This window comes from Prionailurus viverrinus, chromosome B3, assembly GCF_022837055.1.
Source record: "Prionailurus viverrinus isolate Anna chromosome B3, UM_Priviv_1.0, whole genome shotgun sequence".
Lineage (NCBI taxonomy): Eukaryota > Metazoa > Chordata > Mammalia > Carnivora > Felidae > Prionailurus > Prionailurus viverrinus.
This window is the reverse complement of record NC_062566.1, coordinates 105932748-105954127: the sequence shown is the minus strand read 5'-3', so window position 1 is coordinate 105954127 and position 21380 is coordinate 105932748. Positions and strand designations below refer to the sequence as shown.

Here is a 21380-nt window from a genome sequence, read left to right as displayed (position 1 = left end):
TTTGGCTAAAGTAAAGCAGCCATTGTAAGTTAAGTAGGTCTCTGTCTCTAAAAAATGTTCTGAAATCAGAAGAAAAAAAACTTCCTTATGAGCAGTGGCCCTGAGCTTCTCATATTACATAAAATCTCTTTTCTCATATTACTCCAAGGATCATTACGCACACATGAATTCTGTGAAATACAAGTCTGATAACATAATGTACAAAGCCAAATACTTTTAAGACTGTTGTCAACAGCTTGCCATTCAGTCATAGTTAACTAAGGTACATAAAATCATCTGTTGATTTTTGTCTAAATAGCTAATAATTCTGCTTTGAAACCAAAGTTATCTTTAGAAATATATAAAAGCCCCAATGTTTATAGCAGCACTATCAACAATAGCCAAAGTATGGAAAGAGCCCAAATGTCCATTGATGGATGAATGGATAAAGAAGATGTGGAATATATATACAATGGAGTATTACTTAGCAATCAAAAAGAATGAAATCTTGCCATTTGCAACTATGTGGATGGAACTAGAGGGTAGTATGCTAAGCGAAATTAGTCAGAGAAAGACAAATATCATATGACTTGACTCATATGAGGACTTTAAGACACAGAACAGATGAACACAAGGGAAGGGAAGCAAAAATAATATAAAAACAGGGAGGGGGACAAAACAGAAGAGACTCTTAAATATGGAGAACGACAGAGGGTTACTGGAAGGGTTGTGGGAGGGGGGCTGGGCTAAATGGGTAAGGGGCATTAAGGAATCTACTCCTGAAATCATTGTTGCAGTATATGCTAACTAATTTAGATGTAAATTAAAAAAACAGAATTACAAAAATTACCCAAAAAAAAGAATAAAAAAAAAAAGAAATACATAAAAGTTCCTTCTTCCCTCCCTCCCTCCCTCTTTTCTCCCTTCACCCTTCCTTCCTTCCTTTCTCCCTCTTTCTTTCTTTGTTTCTTTCTTTCTTTCAACTCAAGGAACTTCAGCCAGATGAACTATAAACCTACTAATAATAATGCAGAACTTAACCGTGAGAAATGTATTCATGTCACAGTTAAGCTTTCATTCTACAGTCACGGGAACCTCTCGGCTGATATCCCTGAGTGTACCTCGCTAATGTGAGCACCCCTTGCCCAGTATAAATCTGATTACATTACAGTATTGGCTTTCCTCCTCTCCCCCTACAGAGCAATGCCTCTAGCACTACGTTCCCCTAAATGGATCATAAAGAAAAATCATTCACACTGGCAGTGCATGTATATTAAATTCCCATTGCCAAACAGCCCCTATTTATCTCTTATTGTAAAGCAGACTTTATTAGCCTGGTATAATTCAAAACATGCTATGAGAAACCACTCAATTCTTAGTAACTTGCTAATTATTTTGAGCTATTTGAGAACCTGAGATCATTAATGTTACTTGAAGATGCCCATCCATATTCTGGATGTGTAAGTTCACTATGGATTAACTAGAATAAGGTTAAGATTTAAGTAGATTTTCCAAAGAGAATGTTAGGGAAATTCCTTCCTTCAAAGATGTCTACACGTGTCGACATGCGAGGGGGTGTGTGGTGCAGCAGAAAAAAAACAATCCTCCAGGTCAAGGCCCAGCTCTGCCTCTCACTGTGTGACTCTGGGAAAGTAATTCGATCTTCCTGAGCCACAGCGATCCTCTCTGTACCTTCAAGATAAAAACATCTACCTCACAACGTGGTTGTGAGGACTGAATGTGCACAAGAGTGCTGTGCATGCTACAGCCTATGATATAGAAGTCTTAGAATGCACTGCAGTGGGGAAGAAAACACTATGAGATATAATCATTGTAATACTATCAGTGCTAAAATAACTTCTGCGGGAGAACAGAGGAGGAAGTGTGAATCTCAGCCAAAGAGAGAGCACGGCTAAGGAGGAGGCTGAGTCCAGCTGATTTGGGGATGGATGAGGGATCCACGAGGGATAGGTGAGCTGGACTGCTTCCAGCAGGAAGAGGAGAGGGGGGTTACAGCAGGACAGCCTGCACGAAAGCACACAGGCAGGGGGAGTACGGACCCTCAGGCAGCCATACAGCCGGAGCACAGGGTGCTTATGGGGGTGAAATGGGAGACGAGGGCAGAGAGAAAGGAGCACCAGACCGGAAGAGCCTGTGAGCCACACCAAGAGGTCTAGACTATCCCACATGTGATGGGAAGCCACTGAATAGAAAAATGTCAAAACAAAACCAAAAACCAGTAAAAACCAGACTCTGGTTTATAATTTTTTTCTATACACTAAGCAGTTTCTACTCTAGCTGTGTGCTCATAGACAAGAAGTCTTTGGGGACAAAGATTTTGACTGTAAATATATAAAAAGAAGTTACAGGGGCACCTGGGGGCTCAGTCGGTCAAGCATCCAACTCTCGATCTCAGCTCAGGGCATGATCTCACAGTTCGTGAGTTCGAGTCCCATGTCAGGCGCTGCACTGACAGTAGGAGCCTGCTTGGGATTCTCTCTCCCTTTCTCTGCCTCTCTCTCTCTCTCTCTCTCAAAAATAAATAAACGTTAAAAAAAAAAAATTTTTTTTTAACGTTTATTGATTTTTGAGACAGAGAGAGACAGAGCATGAACAGGGGTGGGTCAGAGAGAGAGAGGGAGACACAGAATATGAAACAGGCTCCAGGCTCTGAGCTGTCAGCACAGAGTCCGACGGGAGGCTCGAACCTACAGACTGCGAGATCATTACCTGAGCCGAAGTCGGACGCTTAACCAACTGAGCCACCCAGGTGCCCCTCAAAATAAATAAACTTTAAAAATAAAAAATAAATAAAAAATGAAAAGAAGTTACAATGCCTTTATTAAACTCATACTCTGTGTCAGGTACTGAGCTAAGCCCTTTGAATGCATTATGTATCATTGTTCACCTTCAAAACACAGAAGCAACACAGGCATCACCATCCGTATCTTAAGTGTGAGGAAACGGAGATTCAAAAAAGATAAAGCCTTTTGTCCAAGTTCAAAGAACTAGCAAGTGCCAGAGCTAGAAACAGAAATTAGATTTATGTTACTATTTTGTGATGCACTCTCTTCCTGATATGTTTCAGGCTACATGAGCTCCTACTCACGTGCCACCAAAACTTCAGAGAAAAACAAGAAAACATCAGGGCTTTTTTTTTTTTCCAGTTGAATGAAATTTTTTTAATTTAACATAAAATTCCAGCATAGTTAACATACAGTGTCATATACTGGTTCAATAGTTCTGTACATCACCCAGTGCTCATCACAAGTACGATCTTTAATCCCCATCATCCATTTTACCCAGCCCCCCCACACTTATTCCAGCTACTTATGGATATTGTATGACACTATAAAAAATATACTTACTGAAAACCTTTACAATTCTTACCTCAAGTACTACCTCAACATGTTATGTTTCTTAGCCTACACAAATTACATTACAGTTATTTTTAAAAGGCTGATACAGGGGTGCCTGGGTGGCTCAGTCGGTTAAGCGTCCGACCTCGGCTCAGGTCACGATCTCGCGGTATGCGAGTTCGAGCCCCGCGTCGGGATCTGTGCTGACAGGTCAGAGCCTGGAGCCTGTTTCAGATTCTGTGTCTCCCTCTCTCTCTGCCCCTCCCCTGTTCATGCTCTGTCTCTCTCTGTCTCAAAAATAAATAAATGTTAAAAAAATAAATAAAATAAAAGCCTGATACATATAGGCACAGTCTAGTGCAATAGGCATCTGACCTCCAAATCAAGAAGCTAATCATTCAAATCATGTTTTTCTAATTAAAAATAAAATATCAGAAAGTCATTTGGGGAGTCACGAATGACTCAAATAGAAGTAATGTACAGCATAGCAGCTATAGTTAATAATACCGTACAGTATATTTGAAAATCGCTAAGAGAGGGGTGCCTGGGTGGCTCAGTCAGTTGGGCATCTGACTTCGGCTCAGGTCATGATCTTGAGGTTCATGGATTCAAGCCACACATCGGGCTCTGTGCTGACAGCTCAGAGCCTGGAGCCTGCTTCAGATTCTGTGTCTCCCTCTCTCTCTCTCTGCCCCTCCCCTGCTCGTGCTCGCTCTCTCTCTCTCTCTCTCTCTCTCTCTCAAAAATAAAAACATTAAAATAGAAAAGGAAAGAAAATTGCTAAGAGAGCAAATCTAAACAGTTCTCGTGATAAGAAAAAAAAATCTGTAATTATATATGATGATATTAACCAAACTTACTGTGGTGATGATTTCACAGTACACACAAATATCAAATCATTATGTTGTACACCTGAAACTAGTAAGATGTTGTAGGTCAATTATACCTCAACAAAAAATAAAGTACGGGGGGGGGGGGGGGGGGCCCAGGTGGCTCAGTCAGTTAAGCGACCGACTTCAGCTCAGGTCATGATTTCGCAGTCTGTGAGTTCAAGCCACGCATCGGGCTCTGTGCTGACAGCTCAGAGCTTGGAGCCTGCCTCAGATTCTGTGTCCTCCTCTCTCTCTGCCCTTCGTCCGCTCACTCTGTCTGTCTCTCTCTCAAAAATGAATAAACATTAAACATTTTTTTAAAAAAATAAAAAATAAAGCACAAAATAAAATGATTCAAAATCTATGGCTTCTAAGTAACATTCGAAGAATTTTGTATAATGCCCTACATAATCTTAAAGATTACTTTAAAATAACATAGTCTCGGGGTGCCTGGGTGGCGCAGTCGGTTAAGCGTCTGACTTCAGCCAGGTCACGATCTCGCGGTCCGTGAGTTCGAGCCCCGCGTCAGGCTCTGGGCTGATGGCTCAGAGCCTGGAGCCTGTTTCCGATTCTGTGTCTCCCTCTCTCTCTGCCCCTCCCCCGTTCATGCTCTGTCTCTCTCTGTCCCAAAAATAAATAAACGTTGAAAAAAAAAAAAAATTTAAAAGAGGCTATGCAAAAAAGATGCAAAATGAGAGCAAACAATTCCAAGCAAACCATGGTTAACTATTTTCACTACAAATGAAATGCATACACTCAAGAGTGAGAAACCAAGATACCCAATTCCTTCCAGGTATTTCTTACTCTCTTAGACTGCTGAGGTAGCAGTAAAGACATGTACACATACTGCAAGGTTCTACAATTGGAAAAATACTGAAGAGAGGCAGAAAGCGGTAGGATTTGAGACCAGATGAGGGTAAGGTTTCCACAGTTGCGATGGGTGTTACCCCACCCAACCGTAATTACCTTGCAGTGTAATATGGCGACCATCGATGCCCAAGGAAACCTGTTCATCCTCGGTGGGAAGCACAGGACTAGACGCCATCCTTTGACTCACTGGAGATTATATCATGTCCATCTCAGTTAAAGAAGTGAACTAAAAGTAAAAGGGATAAATCCTCATTAGTGACTCTGCAACTCTGCATCTCTAATAGACATGACCCCCCGAAAGCAACAGCAAACGAAAGCTGCCCTCCCACAAGAAGCAGTTTTCTGGTGAGTGTTTCCTTAGTTCATGAGGAAAAGAAGACTACGCCTTCTTTTTTGAATCATAATCAAGATTTTGCCCTGTGACCTATTCGAGTTGCTGGCAGGACTCCCAAAGAGCTAGCAGGGTGGATTCTATACCAGTGGGGAAAAGAAAAGCTACCCAATTAGATTCCGGAACTTGTTTAGGGGACGGAAAGTTGACACAAACGGACATCTTAGGTGCTTGTGTGTACTTTATTGTGAACTTGAACCTGCAAGAATTGTCTTTATAACTTTTTATAAAGTTTATAAAGTTATTAAAGTCTATGAAGTTTTAGTTCCTCTTCTGCTCCGTAAATGTTGCCATTTACTGGAAACAATAACAACTGAGCTTGAGCTTGCAAAGTGAAACTAAAAAATAAACTATATGAAAAAGAACGTTTTGATGAAGCTACCTATTATAGTCAATTATTTTCCCAAGTACTTACTTTTCCACACATCTCTTTCTCTATCCCCACTCTGATCCTTAAAGAATCCTGCCAGTAAGAGGAATTCTAACTGTGCAATTCTTTATTGCTTCGGGTATGTATATGGCACTATTAGCATCTTAGGGGCTGAAAAACTTGACTTTTCCCATACAGATGACTTTCTTATCAAGTAAACCTAACCAAATATATAAAAACATAAAATGTATTAGGGAATGGGTAGAAAAATGGGTAAATACACAGACACCTGATCAAGCAAGGAGAGCAAAACATTAGTGGTAGAATCTATGTGTTCAGCATATCAAAGATGTTCACTATAAAATCCTTTTCCATTCGTGTATATTAGAAATTCTTTATAATAAAATATTGGGAAGGAGACAACCAAAAGTAAATATACCTGAGGCCAACAGCTAGATAAAATCAATCATATCCAACAGATCACTTTACACAAAGAATAAAAATCATTCGATTTTGAAAAATCAGTCAATGCAACAGACAGTCTTCAAAAATCTTTTGGCTCCACGGCAAGGAGGCTGTGGCATCGGCGGGTTCCGGGAGTTTCCAGCTCCAGACAGGATGGTCGAGGTTGTTTGTAATGACCAGCTGGGGAAGAAGGTCCCCGCTACACTGATAACATCCATCAGGGACCTTAAGAAGCTGATCACAGCCCAAAATGGCACCCATTGTAACAAGATCATCCTGAGGAAGTGGTACACAATTTTTAAGGACCACGTGTCTCTGGGGAATAAGAAATCCACGGTAGGATGAACCTGGAGCTTTAGTATCAATAGAGCACAATTCCTTCCCCCTGTCTTGCTCTGCCCTACCCTGCCCTCCGCTCTTCTCCCATCCTCACTCCCACATTGGTGGCTCAGTCAGTTAGACATCCAACTTCAGCTCAGGTTATGATCTCATGGTTTATAAGTTCGACCCCCTACGTCGGGCTCTATGCTGACAGCTCGAGCCTGGAGCCTGCTTCAGACTCTGTGACTTCCTCTCTCTCTGCCCCTCCCCTGCTCACATTCTGTCTCTCTCTTTGTCTATCTCTCAAAAATAAATAAACGTTAAAAAATATTTAAAAACTCATGTTAATGGGGCGCCTGTGTGGCTCAGTTGGTTAAGGGTCTGACTCTTGATTTCAGCTCAGGTCATGATCTCACGGTTCATGAGATGGGGCCAGGTGTGGGTTCTGCACTGACAGTGCAGAGGCTGCTTGGGATTCTCTCTCTGCACTTTCTCCCTTCTGCACTTACATGCGGGAGCTCTCTCTCTCTTTTTCTCTCTCAAAATAAACTTAAAAAAACCCATTTTAATAAAATCTTAGAAATTGCCAAAAAAAAAAAAAAAAACCCAAAAACCCAACAACTTTTAATTGCATCTTCCCCACTCCTGTTTATCATCCAAAATTCCCTTATTATCTCTCCCATGGATCACTGTTGTTAAAGATTTTACGCACCGAATAAACTATCCTTGTCAATTAACAGCTAATTTGTTTTATCCTCGGCATTAAGATGAATCAGAGACCGCTTGAGTTAACGGTGCTACAATACTTTGCCGATATGCTCCTAACCAAAATGAAAAGCTGTTTGCCAGCTCAAGTGAGCCCGTGCAGCCTGACAACTGACGAAGGTACCAGTGTTCTCCACTTTTGATGTAAGAAGACCGCCACTACCCCTTCCCATACCTGAGGGCTCCTGAACCCCAAGTGAAGACAAAGCACTTCTTCATGATGACAGGAGAAAAACTGAATTCTAGAATGAATTTCCTAAGGGCATCCACTATTCCCCGCCAGGACTATTTTCTTAAGGGGGGTTAATAACAATAGTAGCAAACACTTACATAGCACTTAACATATACAGGCACTGTTCTAAGCACTTTGCACATACAGCCTCATTTAATCTGTAACACCTGTAAGGGTTGGGTAGTCTAATTACCCCCATATTTGAAAAACCAAAACAAGGGGCGCCTGGCTCAGTCGGTTGGGCGGCCGACTTCGGCTCAGGTCATGATCTCGCGGTCCGTGAGTTCGAGCCCCGCGTCGGGCTCTGTGCTGACCGCTCAGAGCCTGGAGCCTGTTTCAGATTCTGTGTCTCCCTCTCTCTGACCCTCCCCGTTCATGCTCTGTCTCTGTCTCAAAAATAAATAAACGTTTAAAAAAAAAATGTCACATACAGCTGTCTATGGACACATAGCTAATAAATGATGGAACGAAGATTTGAATCCAAGGGGTTCTGGCTTCAGAGTCTATGCTCTTTACCAAAACATTTTGATGTCTCATCGAGCTAGCTGAAACTGCCATATTTTGTTTATTCTTTCTTTCATGCATTTACTCAGCAACTGTTTATATGTGCTAGTTCCTGCTCTCAAGGAATTCAATCTCCTGGGGATGACAAATGGACATAATATTGAGTGAGATCCTCGAAGGAATGTATGTAGAAGGCACCGTACAAGCAAAGGAAGAGACCCATCCCACACTCAAAGCTAGAGACAGATGGGGCCGTCAGGAGTGCACTTATCACACAAAACAGCATTTCACTCCAAATGGTCCCATTAACATTATTTGAACAAGACCTTGAAGTTAATAAGAATGTACCTGAGAATCACTCATTGTCATTCACTATCAATCAACCATAAAGTATTAAATGAAGGGGAAAGAATTTAAACTAAAAACAGAACAGAGAACAAATTGATAACCAGAGAATCAAGTGTTCCTGTACTAAACTGGTATGTGAAATTCACTATATCGCATATTAAAGTTGAAGAAAAAAAACTGTATTCATTAAAAAAAAAAAAAAAAAAGGCTAGACCTTAAAACAACTACAGTTGACACAGGTCTGAACTGCGCAGGCCCACTTACACAGAGATTGTTTACAGTGCAGCACTGGAAATACATTTTCTTTTCTTTATATTTTTCTTAACATTTCCTTTTTCTCTAGCTGACTTTATTGCAAGAATATAGTATATATTAACATAGCATATAGAATATGTGTTAATCAACTGGTTATGTTATCAGTAAGGCTTCCAGTCAACAGTAGGGGATTAGTAGTTACGTTTGGGGAAAGTCAAAAGATATACATGTATTTTCAACTGCGGGGGGGCGGGGGGGGGGGGCGGGCGGGGATCAGCGCCCCTGACCCCCATATTGTTCAAGGGTTAACTGGATTTGCCTGAGAGGTTTCTGTTTTTAATAGGATAAACTTAACAGGATAATACTTTTTTTTTATTTACTGAAAAATGTCTTCGAGTTTCTAAAATATGTCCACCAAAAGTAAAACCAGGGGTGCCTGGGTGGCTCAGTCGGTTAAGCCTCCAAGTTTGGCTCAGGTCACGATCTCACAGTTCGTGGGCTCAAGCCCCGCATCGGGCTCTGTGCCGACAGCTCAGAGCCTGGAGCCTGCTTTGGATCGTGTCTCCCTCTCTCTGCCTCTCCCCAACTTGTGCACGCAAACGCTTTCTCTCTCTCAAAAATAAACAAACATTAAAAAAAAAAAAAAAGGTAAAACCAAACTTTAAAGACTGACTCAGTTGAAAGCGGTAGATTATTAACCCAAATATTGTCTTAATACAACTATTAAGAGAGAGTAAGAAGGGTGTGGCCGTGGGCTCACAGGGCTCGCAGGGTCTCCGGCCCAACTCCCATCTCATTGTGTTCCATCTTCTCTGTGCAGCTAGAATCAGCACAGAAGAGCCCTTCCCAAGGGCTCCTTGTGGCTTTCCAGGGGCTCCTTTCCTTTTCAAAGAAAAGATACACACAATTGTGTGACAAAGCCAGGGATCAGAATGAAAATAACAGACCAGCTTCAGGCACACAACCAAAGACTGGGTAAAAAATTAATGCACTGGCAGTAAAGACTCTAAAATCAAGTGGAATGGTGTGGAATTATGTTTTTAAAATTCAGATAAACTAATAGGCACACTTCTATAAATGGCATAGCTATTTTGAAACGACTGTGGCTTGCTTAGGCAAGATATATTTTTTGAAAACTTTTTTTAATGTTTTTTATTTTATTTTTGAGAAAGAGAGAGCACGAGCGGGGGAGCGGCAGAGAGAGAGGGAGACACGGAATCTGAAGCAGGCCCCAGGCTCCAAGCTGTCAGCACAGAGCCTGATTTGGGGCTTGAACTCACAAACTGTGAGATCATGACCTGAGCTGAAGTCAGCCACTCAACCGACTGAGCCACACAGGCGCCCCTAGGCAATATATCTTAATATTCTTCTGGTGTCTCTAAAACCTCAAACACTAGAGAAATTTCCCTTTTTTAAAGAAATCTTGGCATTTACTTTGGATTATTATACTTAGGATGTTTTTCAATTCAAAAATAAAATTTGAATAGAGATTATCTCTCATGACGGAATTATGGGTGATTTTTATTTCCTTCCTTTTGCTTACTCTGCATTTAAAAAAAAATTTTTTTTTAATGTTTATTTTTGAGACAGAGAGAGACAGAGCATGAATAGGGGAGGGTCAGAGAGAGAGGGAGACACAGAATCTGAAGCAGGCTCCAGGCTCTGAGCTGTCAGCACAGAGCCCGACGCGGGGCTCGAACTCACGGACCGTGAGATCATGACCTGAGCTGAAGTCGGACGCTCAACCGACTGAGCCACCCAGACGCCCCTAATCTGCATTTTTAAAATTTCAAATGGTGAATGCATCTTTCTGCTGCAATAAGGGAAACATTTTTGCTTTTATTTTAATGATATGACAACAAAATGGGGAATAAGGTATTATTTAGTTCAAGGTCAAGTGTCCAATTGATTTGCTATGGAACATGTATATCTGTATCTTCAAAATGAGAAAAATACTCTCTTGACACAAATAAAATTTTAGAAAACTTTTCTGGCTTTGTCTTCTAGAAAACAGTTATTCTAGAAATTTCTAGAAAAGATTCCTGAAAACCTTTTTGGTACTGCAACAGGTCTCTTATTTCCTCATTACTAGATAGTTTGCTAATGAGTCCTGGCAGTCTGACAGCACTGGAAAAATTACTGTGTCGTACGAGGAAAGGGACATCTATCTCATCGTCAGAGGCTGATCAGAAAGTCTACCATGGAAGGACGTAGGAAGTATACTCAGGTAACTCTTCAACAGAGTGATTTAAATGTCACCACTTGTTCCCATCGTTTTTTCCTAGTCTTCGTCTACACCACATTATTTACGATCCACCTAGCAGTTCTGAAGGAGGTCGCTTTGTCAGATGAGTTGCAGTGCTATTCCTAGCCATGGGCCGTTATTAGCGGTGATCTGCTTACAAGCTCCCAGCAGAAAGGTGGTGACACAAATGCAGTAAGTTTCTTCAACTTTTTCCTGCTAACTTTTCCTAACTCCGCTATCACCTCTCCTGTCATCACCGCTTAACCAGAAGCTATGGTACAAATTCAGACCAGGTGATTTCTTTTTTAACTGAAGTACAGTTGACACACAACGTTACACTTGTCTCAGCTGTACAACACAGTGGTCCCACAAGTGCACACATTATGCTGTGCTCACCACAAGCGTGGCTATTGTCACCACGCAACGCTATTACAACACTGTTGACTACACTCCCTACACTGTGCCTTTTATCCCTGTGACTTATTCTTTCCGCAACTGGAAGCCTGTATCTCTCACGGCCCTTTACCCATTTTGTGCAGCCTCCCACAGCCCTCCCCTCAAACAACCATCAGTTTGTTCTCTGCATCTAAAGGTCTGTTTCTGCTTTTTGTTTGTTTAGATTCTACAAGTAAGTGAAATCATAAGGTATTTGTCCTTCTCTGTCTGACCTATTTTACCTGGCATCATACCCTCAGGGTCCATCCATTTTGTCTCAAATGGCAAGATTTCATCTTTTTTATCACTGTATAACTTTCCACTGTGTGTACATTACACATCTTCTTTATCCATTCACCTACTGACGGACACTTGGGTTGCTTCCGTATCTTGGCTATTGTAAATAACGCTGTAATACACATAGGGGTGCATGTATCTTTTGGAATCAGTATTTTGATTTTCTTTAGGTAAATACCCAGTAGTGGAATTACTGAGTCATACGGTGCTTCTATTTCTAATGTTTTGAGGAAGCTCCATACAGTTTTCCACAGTGGCTGCACCAGTTTGCATTCCCACCAACAGTACACAAGTGTTCCTTTTTCTCCACACCTTCACCAACACTTGTGATTTCTTGTCTTTTTGATTCGAGCCATTTTGACAGGTGTGAGATGATGTCTCACTGTGGTTTTGATTTGCATTTCCCTGATGATGAGGGATGTTGAGCATCTTTCTATGTGTCTGCCGGCCATCTGGATGTCTTCTCTGGAAAAATCAGACCAGGTAACTTTTAAGTTCCACTCTACTATCTCTTTCCAGGCACTTGATTTTCCTAATGACCACCTCAAAATGCCAGAAATCAATTTTAACCAGTCACTATACTTTTGGAAAACAAATATGTAGCAGTTCTCTGGATAGAATGCTGCTCACAACAAAGCAGGGTCACTCACCAGCCAATACCAACTGGGCCGCTGAAACACCCACTCCAACCATGGTAACAGCATTCTGAGTGAACATAGCCACTTCCCTAAAAGAGCCCGTGTTGGCCTTGACCAAGTCTCAAATGCTCTGAACTGTGGCATCCACTGACTGCTACAGAATGGGAATGATAGTATGTATCTTACAGGGTGGTTGTTGGAATTCAATAAAAAAGCACATGCAACTTAAAAACTACAGTAACAACTAACATTTATTGAGTGCTTACTGTGGTAGATGCACTACAGTATATAAATGGTCTTTTTTTTTTTTTTTTTTTAATTTTTTTTTAATGTTTGTTTATTTTTGAGACAGAGAGAGACAGAACATGAACAGGGGAGGGGCAGAGAGAGAGGGAGACACAGAATCGGAAACAGGCTCCAGGTTCTGAGCTGTCAGCACAGAGCCCGATGCGGGGCTCGAACCCACGGACCGCGAGATCATGACCTGGACCGAAGTCGGACACTCAACCGACTGAGCCACCCAGGCGCCCCTAAATGGTCTTTATTATAATCTGTGAAATGAATTTATCAAGATTCTCCCTTTGGTTTGGTTTTGTTTTTGAGAGACAGACCACAAGCGAGGGACTCATCACAATACAAAAATGAAGAGTAAAAAAACTTAAGGACAAAAACTTCCAAAGTTACGAAAGCTGATATGTTCAATTATCACAGATCTAGAAAGCCTGCACTTAGGAAGTAGTTATTTTGAATTTCCATCAGTACATTTTAACCTTAAAATTCTGCTCTCCTACCCTACACTCAAATTTTCTAAAGATCATAATTCCCCCAACAAAAGTTTCCTGCCTTTGCTACCACCAGGTCACCAATCTCCCAAAAATCCTGGATATGTCTTTAACCCAATGTCTTCTCTTCCATATATATATGTATATATCTTCATATATATATCTTCATATATATATCTTCCATATATATATATATATATATCTTCCATATATATATATATATATCTTCATTCCTTTTGTCTCTTCCATATATATATGTATATATCTTCATACATATATCTTCCATATATATATATATATATATCTTCATTCCTTTTGTCATCATCTCTACCCATGACCTCATTATTTTTTATTTTTATTTACTTACATACTTATTTATTTATTTATTTATGTAGGTTTCATGCCCAGTGCAGAGCCCAATGCAGGGCTTGAACTCATGACCCTGAGATCAAGACCTGAGCTGATATCAAGAGTCAGACACTCAACTGACTGAGCCACTCAGGCATCCCGTCCAGTCGCCATCTTGATCTATAGGCAAAATATGTACCTACGTATCTGAGTGGCTTCTTTCCTCTGGCACCGTGAGACACAAGGATAGCTTTCTTGGAAAGAAACCCGGTCATGGCTATCCTGGCTTCTTCCCTCCTTAGGACCCCTGGCCTCAATAATCATACTCCTAATTATTGGCCCCCTCTTTTTAATCTTTGTTAAATTTGTCTCTTTTAGAATCCAACAAATCCTTGTATGAATGATGGCTCAACAAGGATTCCAAGACACTCCCCTTGTTCAGCATGAAGCATCTACTGAAGATGAGACCTCCACACAAATACCAAAGATTTGTCATTGTCAATCTGACAGAGGGGAATGTAGAAGCTGTCATTAGGCAACAGGCTTAAGCAACAGAAACCTGAAAAAGGTAAAACGGTCCCACAGTGACCACCAGGCTGAATGCAAACAGACCCATTAGGTGACCCACCTCAAAATATCCATAAGCCCTAGCTGACCAGGGCTACTTACAAACAGGTACCAAAAAATGAAAATTTCATACATTCCCATACCCCCTCACTTGCTCCCCCTTAACTACAGATCCCCACCACTGCCTCCTGGCAGACAGTATCTCCTTTGCTGTTCTGCCCACTGTTCTCTCGCAGTGTATTCAATAAACGCCTATCTCCTTTAAAAAAAATACCCAAAGTCATATTCTATTAGAATTAACTTTAGAGAGCCCTTATGAGATCAGACTTACTCTTGTTTATAAACATCCACACCCACACACATGCTGAAATGAAGAGCAAAATACAAGAAAACTACCTTGGCAGGTACAAATGTTTAAATCTTTTAACCATAGCCCTTTGGAACAGCAGTGCAGTTTATTTTATCTCCTCCAAAGACAAAAGTCAATTTCACCCTTAGTGATGCCAGTGCACAGAAGCTCAGTATGAATTCACAATTCGGCTGGAATCTGTAATGACCAAAGCAATCTTCCCTCTTGGGATCATAAAAACTATAGACTTCGCAGTGAAATGAGCCACCCAGGCACCCCATCAACTTTGTTTTATACTTGAGGATTTTCATAATAAAATGTTTGGAGGAAAACGTTATTAAAGTAATCCAGATGATGCTAGCTGGGACCAGGGCTGCAGGAGTAGGAGTGCCAATCAGTGGTCAAATTCCGAATATATTTTGAAGATGGCACCAACAGGATCTTCTGATGGATTTGATACCACATGTGAGAGAAAGAGAAGAAGAAAAAATGACCAAAATTTTTGGCTTAGGCATCAGGAAGGATGAGGCAGAGACAGGTGCAGGTGGAAGAGGTTTGGAAAGTAGGAGTTCAGTTTTGAAATTTGAGATGTACATCAGACATCATGACTTCAGTTCCAAAGGGCAGATTCCTGCTCTATTTTGAGTTCAGGTAATGTAGGCATATTCCTTCCCCCCACCCTCCCCAAAGTAAATGCTTCATGCCCTATGGGAAACTAAACAAAGAACATCAAGTCAGAACCAAGAAGAGGGAGCTGGCCAAGATCGTAAGACAGGAACAGGGTATTATAGGGAAAAAAATATGCTCTATGTTTATGTCCTATTTTAAAAGATCAATAAAGGGGCACCTGGGTGTCTCAGTCGGTTAAGCATCCGACTTTCGCTCAGGTCATGATCTCACGGTTCATGAGTTCGAGCCCTGCATAGGGCTCTGTGCTGACGGCTCAGAATCTGGAGCCTGCTTCGGATTCTGTGTCTCCCTTTCCCTCTGCTCCTCCCCCCACTCTCTCTCTCTCTCTCTTTCTCAAAAATAAATAAACATAAAAAAAATTTTAAAAGATCAATAAAAACGTTAGAACATAAAATAAGGACATCCCCCATAAACAAAAAAGAGAAAAATGGAAAAGAAATACAAAGCTTAAAAGACCAATCCCCCCTGCCAAAAAAAAAAAAAACAATCCCAGTGGATCTAACATCCAAGGGAGAACACAGAGAAGGAAATAATCAAAGAAGTAACACAAGAAGGTTTTCCAGAACTGAAGGACAAGTATTTCCATAATATAAGAGCATAATAAGTGCCCCTCCCAAAATAGTTTTTTTTTAAAAAGACTCTCAGCAAAACATGTTATCGGAAAATTTCAGAATAGCTGGAATAAACAATCTCCCAGAGAGAAAAAAAAAAAAAAAAAAAAAAAAAAAAAGATCGCACACCAAGAAAAAAGAATCAGAACGGCATCAGACTTTTGTATAGCCATACTGGACAACAGAAGACAGAGAGGAATGCATTAAAAGTTCTGAGAAAACCTAAACATAAAGCTAAAACTATAAAACTCTTAGAAGAAAACAAAAAGCAAAAGCTTCATGACATTGGATTTGGAAATAACCTCTGCGATATGATTCCAAAAGCACAGTCAACAAATGAAAAAATAAATTGGACTACATTAAGACAAAATTCCAATGCTAGGGCTGAGAAGCTTAAAAAAAAATTATACCTTTATTCATTTCATAAAGAATTTGTGGGGGCGCCTGGGTGGCGCAGTCGGTTAAGCGCCCGACTTCAGCCAGGTCACGATCTCGCGGTCCGTGAGTTCGAGCCCCGCGTTGGGCTCTGGGGTGATGGCTCAGAGCCTGGAGCCTGTTTCCGATTCTGTGTCTCCCTCTTTCTGCCCCTCCCCCGTTCATGCTCTGTCTCTCTCTGTCCCAAAAATAAAATAAACGTTGAAAAAAAAAATTTAAAAAGAATTTGTGGTTTGCAAAGTCATGTTTACTGTCCTTCTGGGTGGAAATGCTGAGAAGTTTGGGAGAGAGGGATTTAGGAAGCTCTGATCAGATGACCTCATTTTCTAGGGAAAATAAGAAGTGAGGTCATCACTTGGGAGCAGGGAGAGCAAGGGTGGGGTAGGGTTCTTGAGAAATGAATGGTGCTTGGAACAGTCCACAGTCAAGAACCTGAACAAACTGACTAGAGACATACAAGAAGCTAGAGGGCAGTAAAGGAACATGGAGGCCAGAATAGCATTGGCCCAAACAGCATTTTGGGTCCAAGGTTCTCCCTCCTGGGAGAACCCAGAAGGACTCAGCATCTGACTGATACTCAAGTAGGAGCAGCAAATGTTGGTGACTTCAATTTCTGCCAACTAGAAAATGCTCTGAAATTGCACAGAGAGGCACTGAGCTGGCTCAGTCAGTTGAGCACGTGACTCTTGATCTTGGGGTTGTGAGTTCGAGCCCCACTTTGGATGCAGAGATAACTTAAAAATAAAATCTAGGTGTGCCTGGGTGGCTCAGTTGGTTGAGTGTCTGACTTTGGCTCAAATCATGATCTCGCCGTTCATGAGTTCCAGCCCTGTGTCAGACTGTCTGCTGACAGCATGGAGCCTGCTTTGGATTCTCTCTCCCTCCCTCTCTGCCCCTCCACCACTCTCACTACGTCTCTCTCTGTCTCTCAAAAATACATAAGTGTTAAAAATTTCTTTAATTAAATCTAAAACAAAAAATTGCACAAAGACACAGGAGACATATTCAAGAATGTTAATGGCAGAACCATTTGTAACAGAAAAAAGTGCAAATAATGGACCCCATCAGTAGAATGGATAAACTGTGGTTGATTCATGCAAGGAAGATTATGCCACAGCTAAAATGAATGACTGACCAGTATCAGCATGGCTATATATTAAAACTACAATGAGGGTTGGGCGGGAAGCAAGTGCAAAAGGACTGATACACTATGAAGTCATTTACATACTTCATGTAAATTTTAAACACACACATACATATATGGTAAAAGAACAGAAACATGGTTGGGAATGACACTCACCAACTGCAGAGTGAGTGCAAAGGAATGGAGGGTGGGACTTCAGCTCCACAGTTAGCGTCTTCTTTTGCCCCAAAGTTTAACATCTAAGTAGGGATTACATTATGATGTTTAAAATATCGTCCTTGGGGTGCTTGGGCAGCTCAGTTAGGTGTCCGACTTCAGCTCAGGTCATGATCTCATGGTTCGTGGGTTAGAGCCCCGCGTCAGGCTCTGTGCTGACAGCTCAGAGCCTGGAGCCTGTTTCCGATTCTGTGTCTCCCTCTCTCTCTGCCCCTCCCCCACTCGTACTCCGACTCAATCTCTCTCTCTCTCAAAAATAAATAAACACTAAAAAAAATTTTTCTTAATATTCATTCTTTAAATTTTTTTTTAACGTTTATTTATTTTTGAGACAGAGAGAGACAGAGCATGAGCAGGGGAGGGGCAGAGAGAGAGAGGGAGACACAGAATCTGAAGCAGGCTCCAGGCTATGAGCTGTCAGCACAGAGCCCGACGCGGGGCTTGAACTCACGAACCGCGAGATCATGACCTGAGCCGAAGTCGGCCGCCTAACCAACTGAGCCACCCAGGCGCCCCAATATTCATTCTTAACATTTTAAAATTCTAATCGAATTCTACTTAAGCTAGAGAACAGAGGGGTGCCTGGGTGGCTCAGTCGGTTGAGCGCCCGACTTCGGCTCAGGTCACCATCTCGCGGTGTGTGAGTTCGAGCCCCGCGTCGGGCTCTGTGCTGACAGCTCAGAGCCTGGAGCCTGCTTCAGATTCTGTGTCTCCCTCTCTCTCTGCCCCTCCCCTGCTCATGCTCTGTCTCTCTCTGTCTCAAAAATAAATAAACGTTAAAAAAAAATTTTAAGCTAGAAAACAGAGACCAAATACTTGAAAGAGCCCCGGATTCAGAATCAGAAGAATCTGGCGTTAGCCCCGGCTCTGCCACTGACCACACAGCCTCGGATAATCATCTGCTTCTCCCAGGTCCCGTTTCTCCATCTGTGAAATGAGGGCAGTGAGTCTGTCTGAGCGACCTCATAGTCTTTCAGGTTCTTGCCAAAGAACCTAACCCGAGTTCTCCGCTGCCTGTTGAAAAACACTGGATTACAAGAAACAACAGTCACGGTGGACCGCCTGCGAGGCCTCAGAGTCCACCCATTCCTGGATGTTGTCTTTGGATCCCATCCAGCCTCAAGGAACTGGGAACATGCACTGCATTGTTAGAGCCCCTCAGAGAACCACTTTTATTAAAACCCATTCTGGTATAATCCCGTAAACCTTACCCAGCCGGATATCATACGGAACAGTCCGGAGAAACCTACCATTGCACTTCTTACATAGAAGTTCAGGAGTACGGTGCATAAGACACGGTGTTCCTTTTCTGAGAACTCGCTGTGGAACATTCTCTCAGGTCTCAGGACCAAGAAAAACTGTGACCCTGAGCGTTTTTTCTTTTAATCTAATGACCACGTTGTTTTTATAAACAAAGTTTCCCTCTCTTTTTTTTGGCTGGGATAGCCCAGCTCTAGCAACTACAAAATGACTTTATGGAAACAAGTTGCTTTACTCAACTACTGTTGTTTTTCCTTCACTGCAAGGCCCTCTTCTAGTTTTATTATTATTATTGTTATTATTATTATTATTTATTATTGTTATTATTATTATTATTATTATTATCCAATTGACTTCTATGTTTTCCTACAAATTGCTTCCAACTTTGTCTGGAACGGGAGAAAGTAAAAATAAGTGAGTTAAATCGACTCAGACTTTCTAAAAGGACAAGATAAAACATGTTGAAAATTACAAAATGAGATACAAATGGAAACTGTTCTTCATTGGTGAAAAAGAAAAACTTACTGTGGAAAATGAAGCTGTATGTGTTTTCGGTAAGTGAGATTTTCTAAACATTTCTCAATGCCAAGTCACTTGAAGACATCCATATTCCAGTTCTAAACTCTGGGAAGTTCACATCAGCTGTAGCCTCAGTACCCCAAGACCCCAAATCAATGGAGAATCTTGGCGAAAAGCAATGAATTAACAATGCTTCCTGTTGGGTGTGGAACAGTGAAAAAGAGAAAAACAAGGTACTGAGGGGCATAATAAATCGGCTTATCATTATTCACAAGAAAAATCTTTTCCTGTGAATTCTTGGCACTCAAGAATATTTTTATTCTTTGGTCTTTTTATTTTATTTTAGGGAGAGAGTGAGAGTAGGGCAGGGCAGATGGGGAAAGAGAGAGGTGGGGGGGGGAGGGGGGAGAGAGAGAGAGGGAAAGAGAGAGAGAGGGAGAGAGAGAGAGAGACTCTGACATGGGACTCAATCAAGTCAACGCTCAATCAACTGAGCCACCTAGGCGACCCAAGAATATATATATTTTAATGATTATACTCTTCATGAATGTATTCTTACTCTGCCTCTTCCCCGTGTCCCCATTCCCTGCCCCTCCGTCCTCTCTCTCAGCCCAGGCCCTGCAGGGTGTTTTTATCTCTGCCCCAGCTCCCTCCCACTACAGCAAGGCAAACGCAAACTGAATATCCCATAAATTGCCAGCACGCTAACGTGAAAAGAGGCCACCTGAAACATCACACACTCAAAAAGCTGTTTTTGGGTTTTGTTTTTTTTTTTGATGTTTTTTATTTATTTTTGAGACAGAGAGAGACAGAGCATGAGCAGAGGAGGGGCAGAGAGAGAGGGAGACACAGAATCAGAAGCAGGCTCCAGGCTCTGAGCTGTCAGCACAGAGCCCAACACTCCGGGGCTCAAGCTCCCGGACTGTAAGATCATGACCTAAGCTGAAGTCGGACGCTTAACCAACTGAGCCACCCAGGCGCCCCTCAAAAAGCTGTTCAAATCATCATAGCTTATAAGAATTGCTTAAACTTTCCAGACAGTGAAAAAAACCAAGTATTTCGGTTCCTTTGCCACTGAATAGACTGGCTCTAGGGGAATTGGCCTTCTTCCCCAAAGAAGTCGCTGTGTAACTAACAGATCACTTCTCTCTGTCCCCACTCCAGGAATATCCTCAGTCCTTCTGGACTCCCTTACTTAGTTCTTATCAGCCCCCTCCTGGCATCTCATGCTGGAGTATGCTGCAAGCATCCTGGCATCGATTGAGAGGCCGTAGGTTCCTAAACATCAACCTGACATGCCAACTAACTGGAGAAACCCTTCCCCCTGAAGATCCACTGGTGAGCCTACCCATCCCTTGTAGCCCTGTATCCTCTGCAGATTCTAGATGGTGAGCCCGGAGAAGAGACTCTGTCTTGTTTACTGTTTATCTCTCCTCTAGCCCTGTGAATGGCATATAGCGGGCACATGAGAAATGTTTGAGGAAAGGTTAATGGAACAAGCAAGGGGCACCTGAGTGGCTCAGTTGGTTAAGCGTCCAGCTCTTGATTTCGGCTCAGGTCATGATCTCTCGGGTTCATGAGATTGGGCCCCATGTTGGGCTCTGTGCTGACCGTGCAGAACTTGCTTGGGATTCTCTCTCAATCTCTCTCTCTCTCCCTCTCTCTCTCTCCTGTCCCCCTCTGTGTCTCTCTCTCTCTCTCTCAAAGAAAAAATAAAAATAACTTTTTTAAAAAATAAAAAATAAAAATAAAAGAGCCAACAAATGAATGAACAAACTGGAATGAGGCAGCTGGGGAAACTTAACTTTCAGACTGCTCCCCCCATTAAAATTTCCTTTTTCCTTCCTTTTTTTTTTTTTTTTTTTTTTTTTAAAGAATTTAGCATTAGGAGCCGGGGGCCTGAGTGGCTCTGTTGATAAAGCCTCAGACCCTTGATTTGGGTTCAGGTCACGACCTCACAGTTCACGAAATTAAGCATCGCATCAGGTCTATGCTAACCATGCAGAGCCTGCTTGGGATTCTCTCACTCCCTCTCTATTTCTCTCTTTCTCAAAATAAATAAACTTAAAACAGTTTAAAGAAAAAAGGATTTAGTGCTAAAAAATACTCCACT

At 41.8% G+C, this 21380-nt stretch overlaps 1 protein-coding gene and 1 pseudogene across 11 annotated transcripts in view; one reads left to right on the top strand and one right to left on the bottom strand.

The window, feature by feature from the left end:
- The window catches only part of SYNE2 (spectrin repeat containing nuclear envelope protein 2), a 342533-nt gene that overhangs the window by 281517 nt on the left and 39636 nt on the right, over nt 1-21380 (bottom strand). For all 11 annotated transcript variants that reach the window (XM_047864572.1, XM_047864571.1, XM_047864576.1 and 8 more), the window contains exon 2: nt 5177-5306. In XM_047864572.1, the coding sequence (XP_047720528.1) occupies nt 5177-5255 (79 nt within the window). In that variant the 5' untranslated portion in view covers nt 5256-5306. The remainder of the gene's footprint in view (nt 1-5176; nt 5307-21380) is intronic.
- Nucleotides 6460-6674, top strand: LOC125169007 (ubiquitin-like protein 5; annotated as a pseudogene).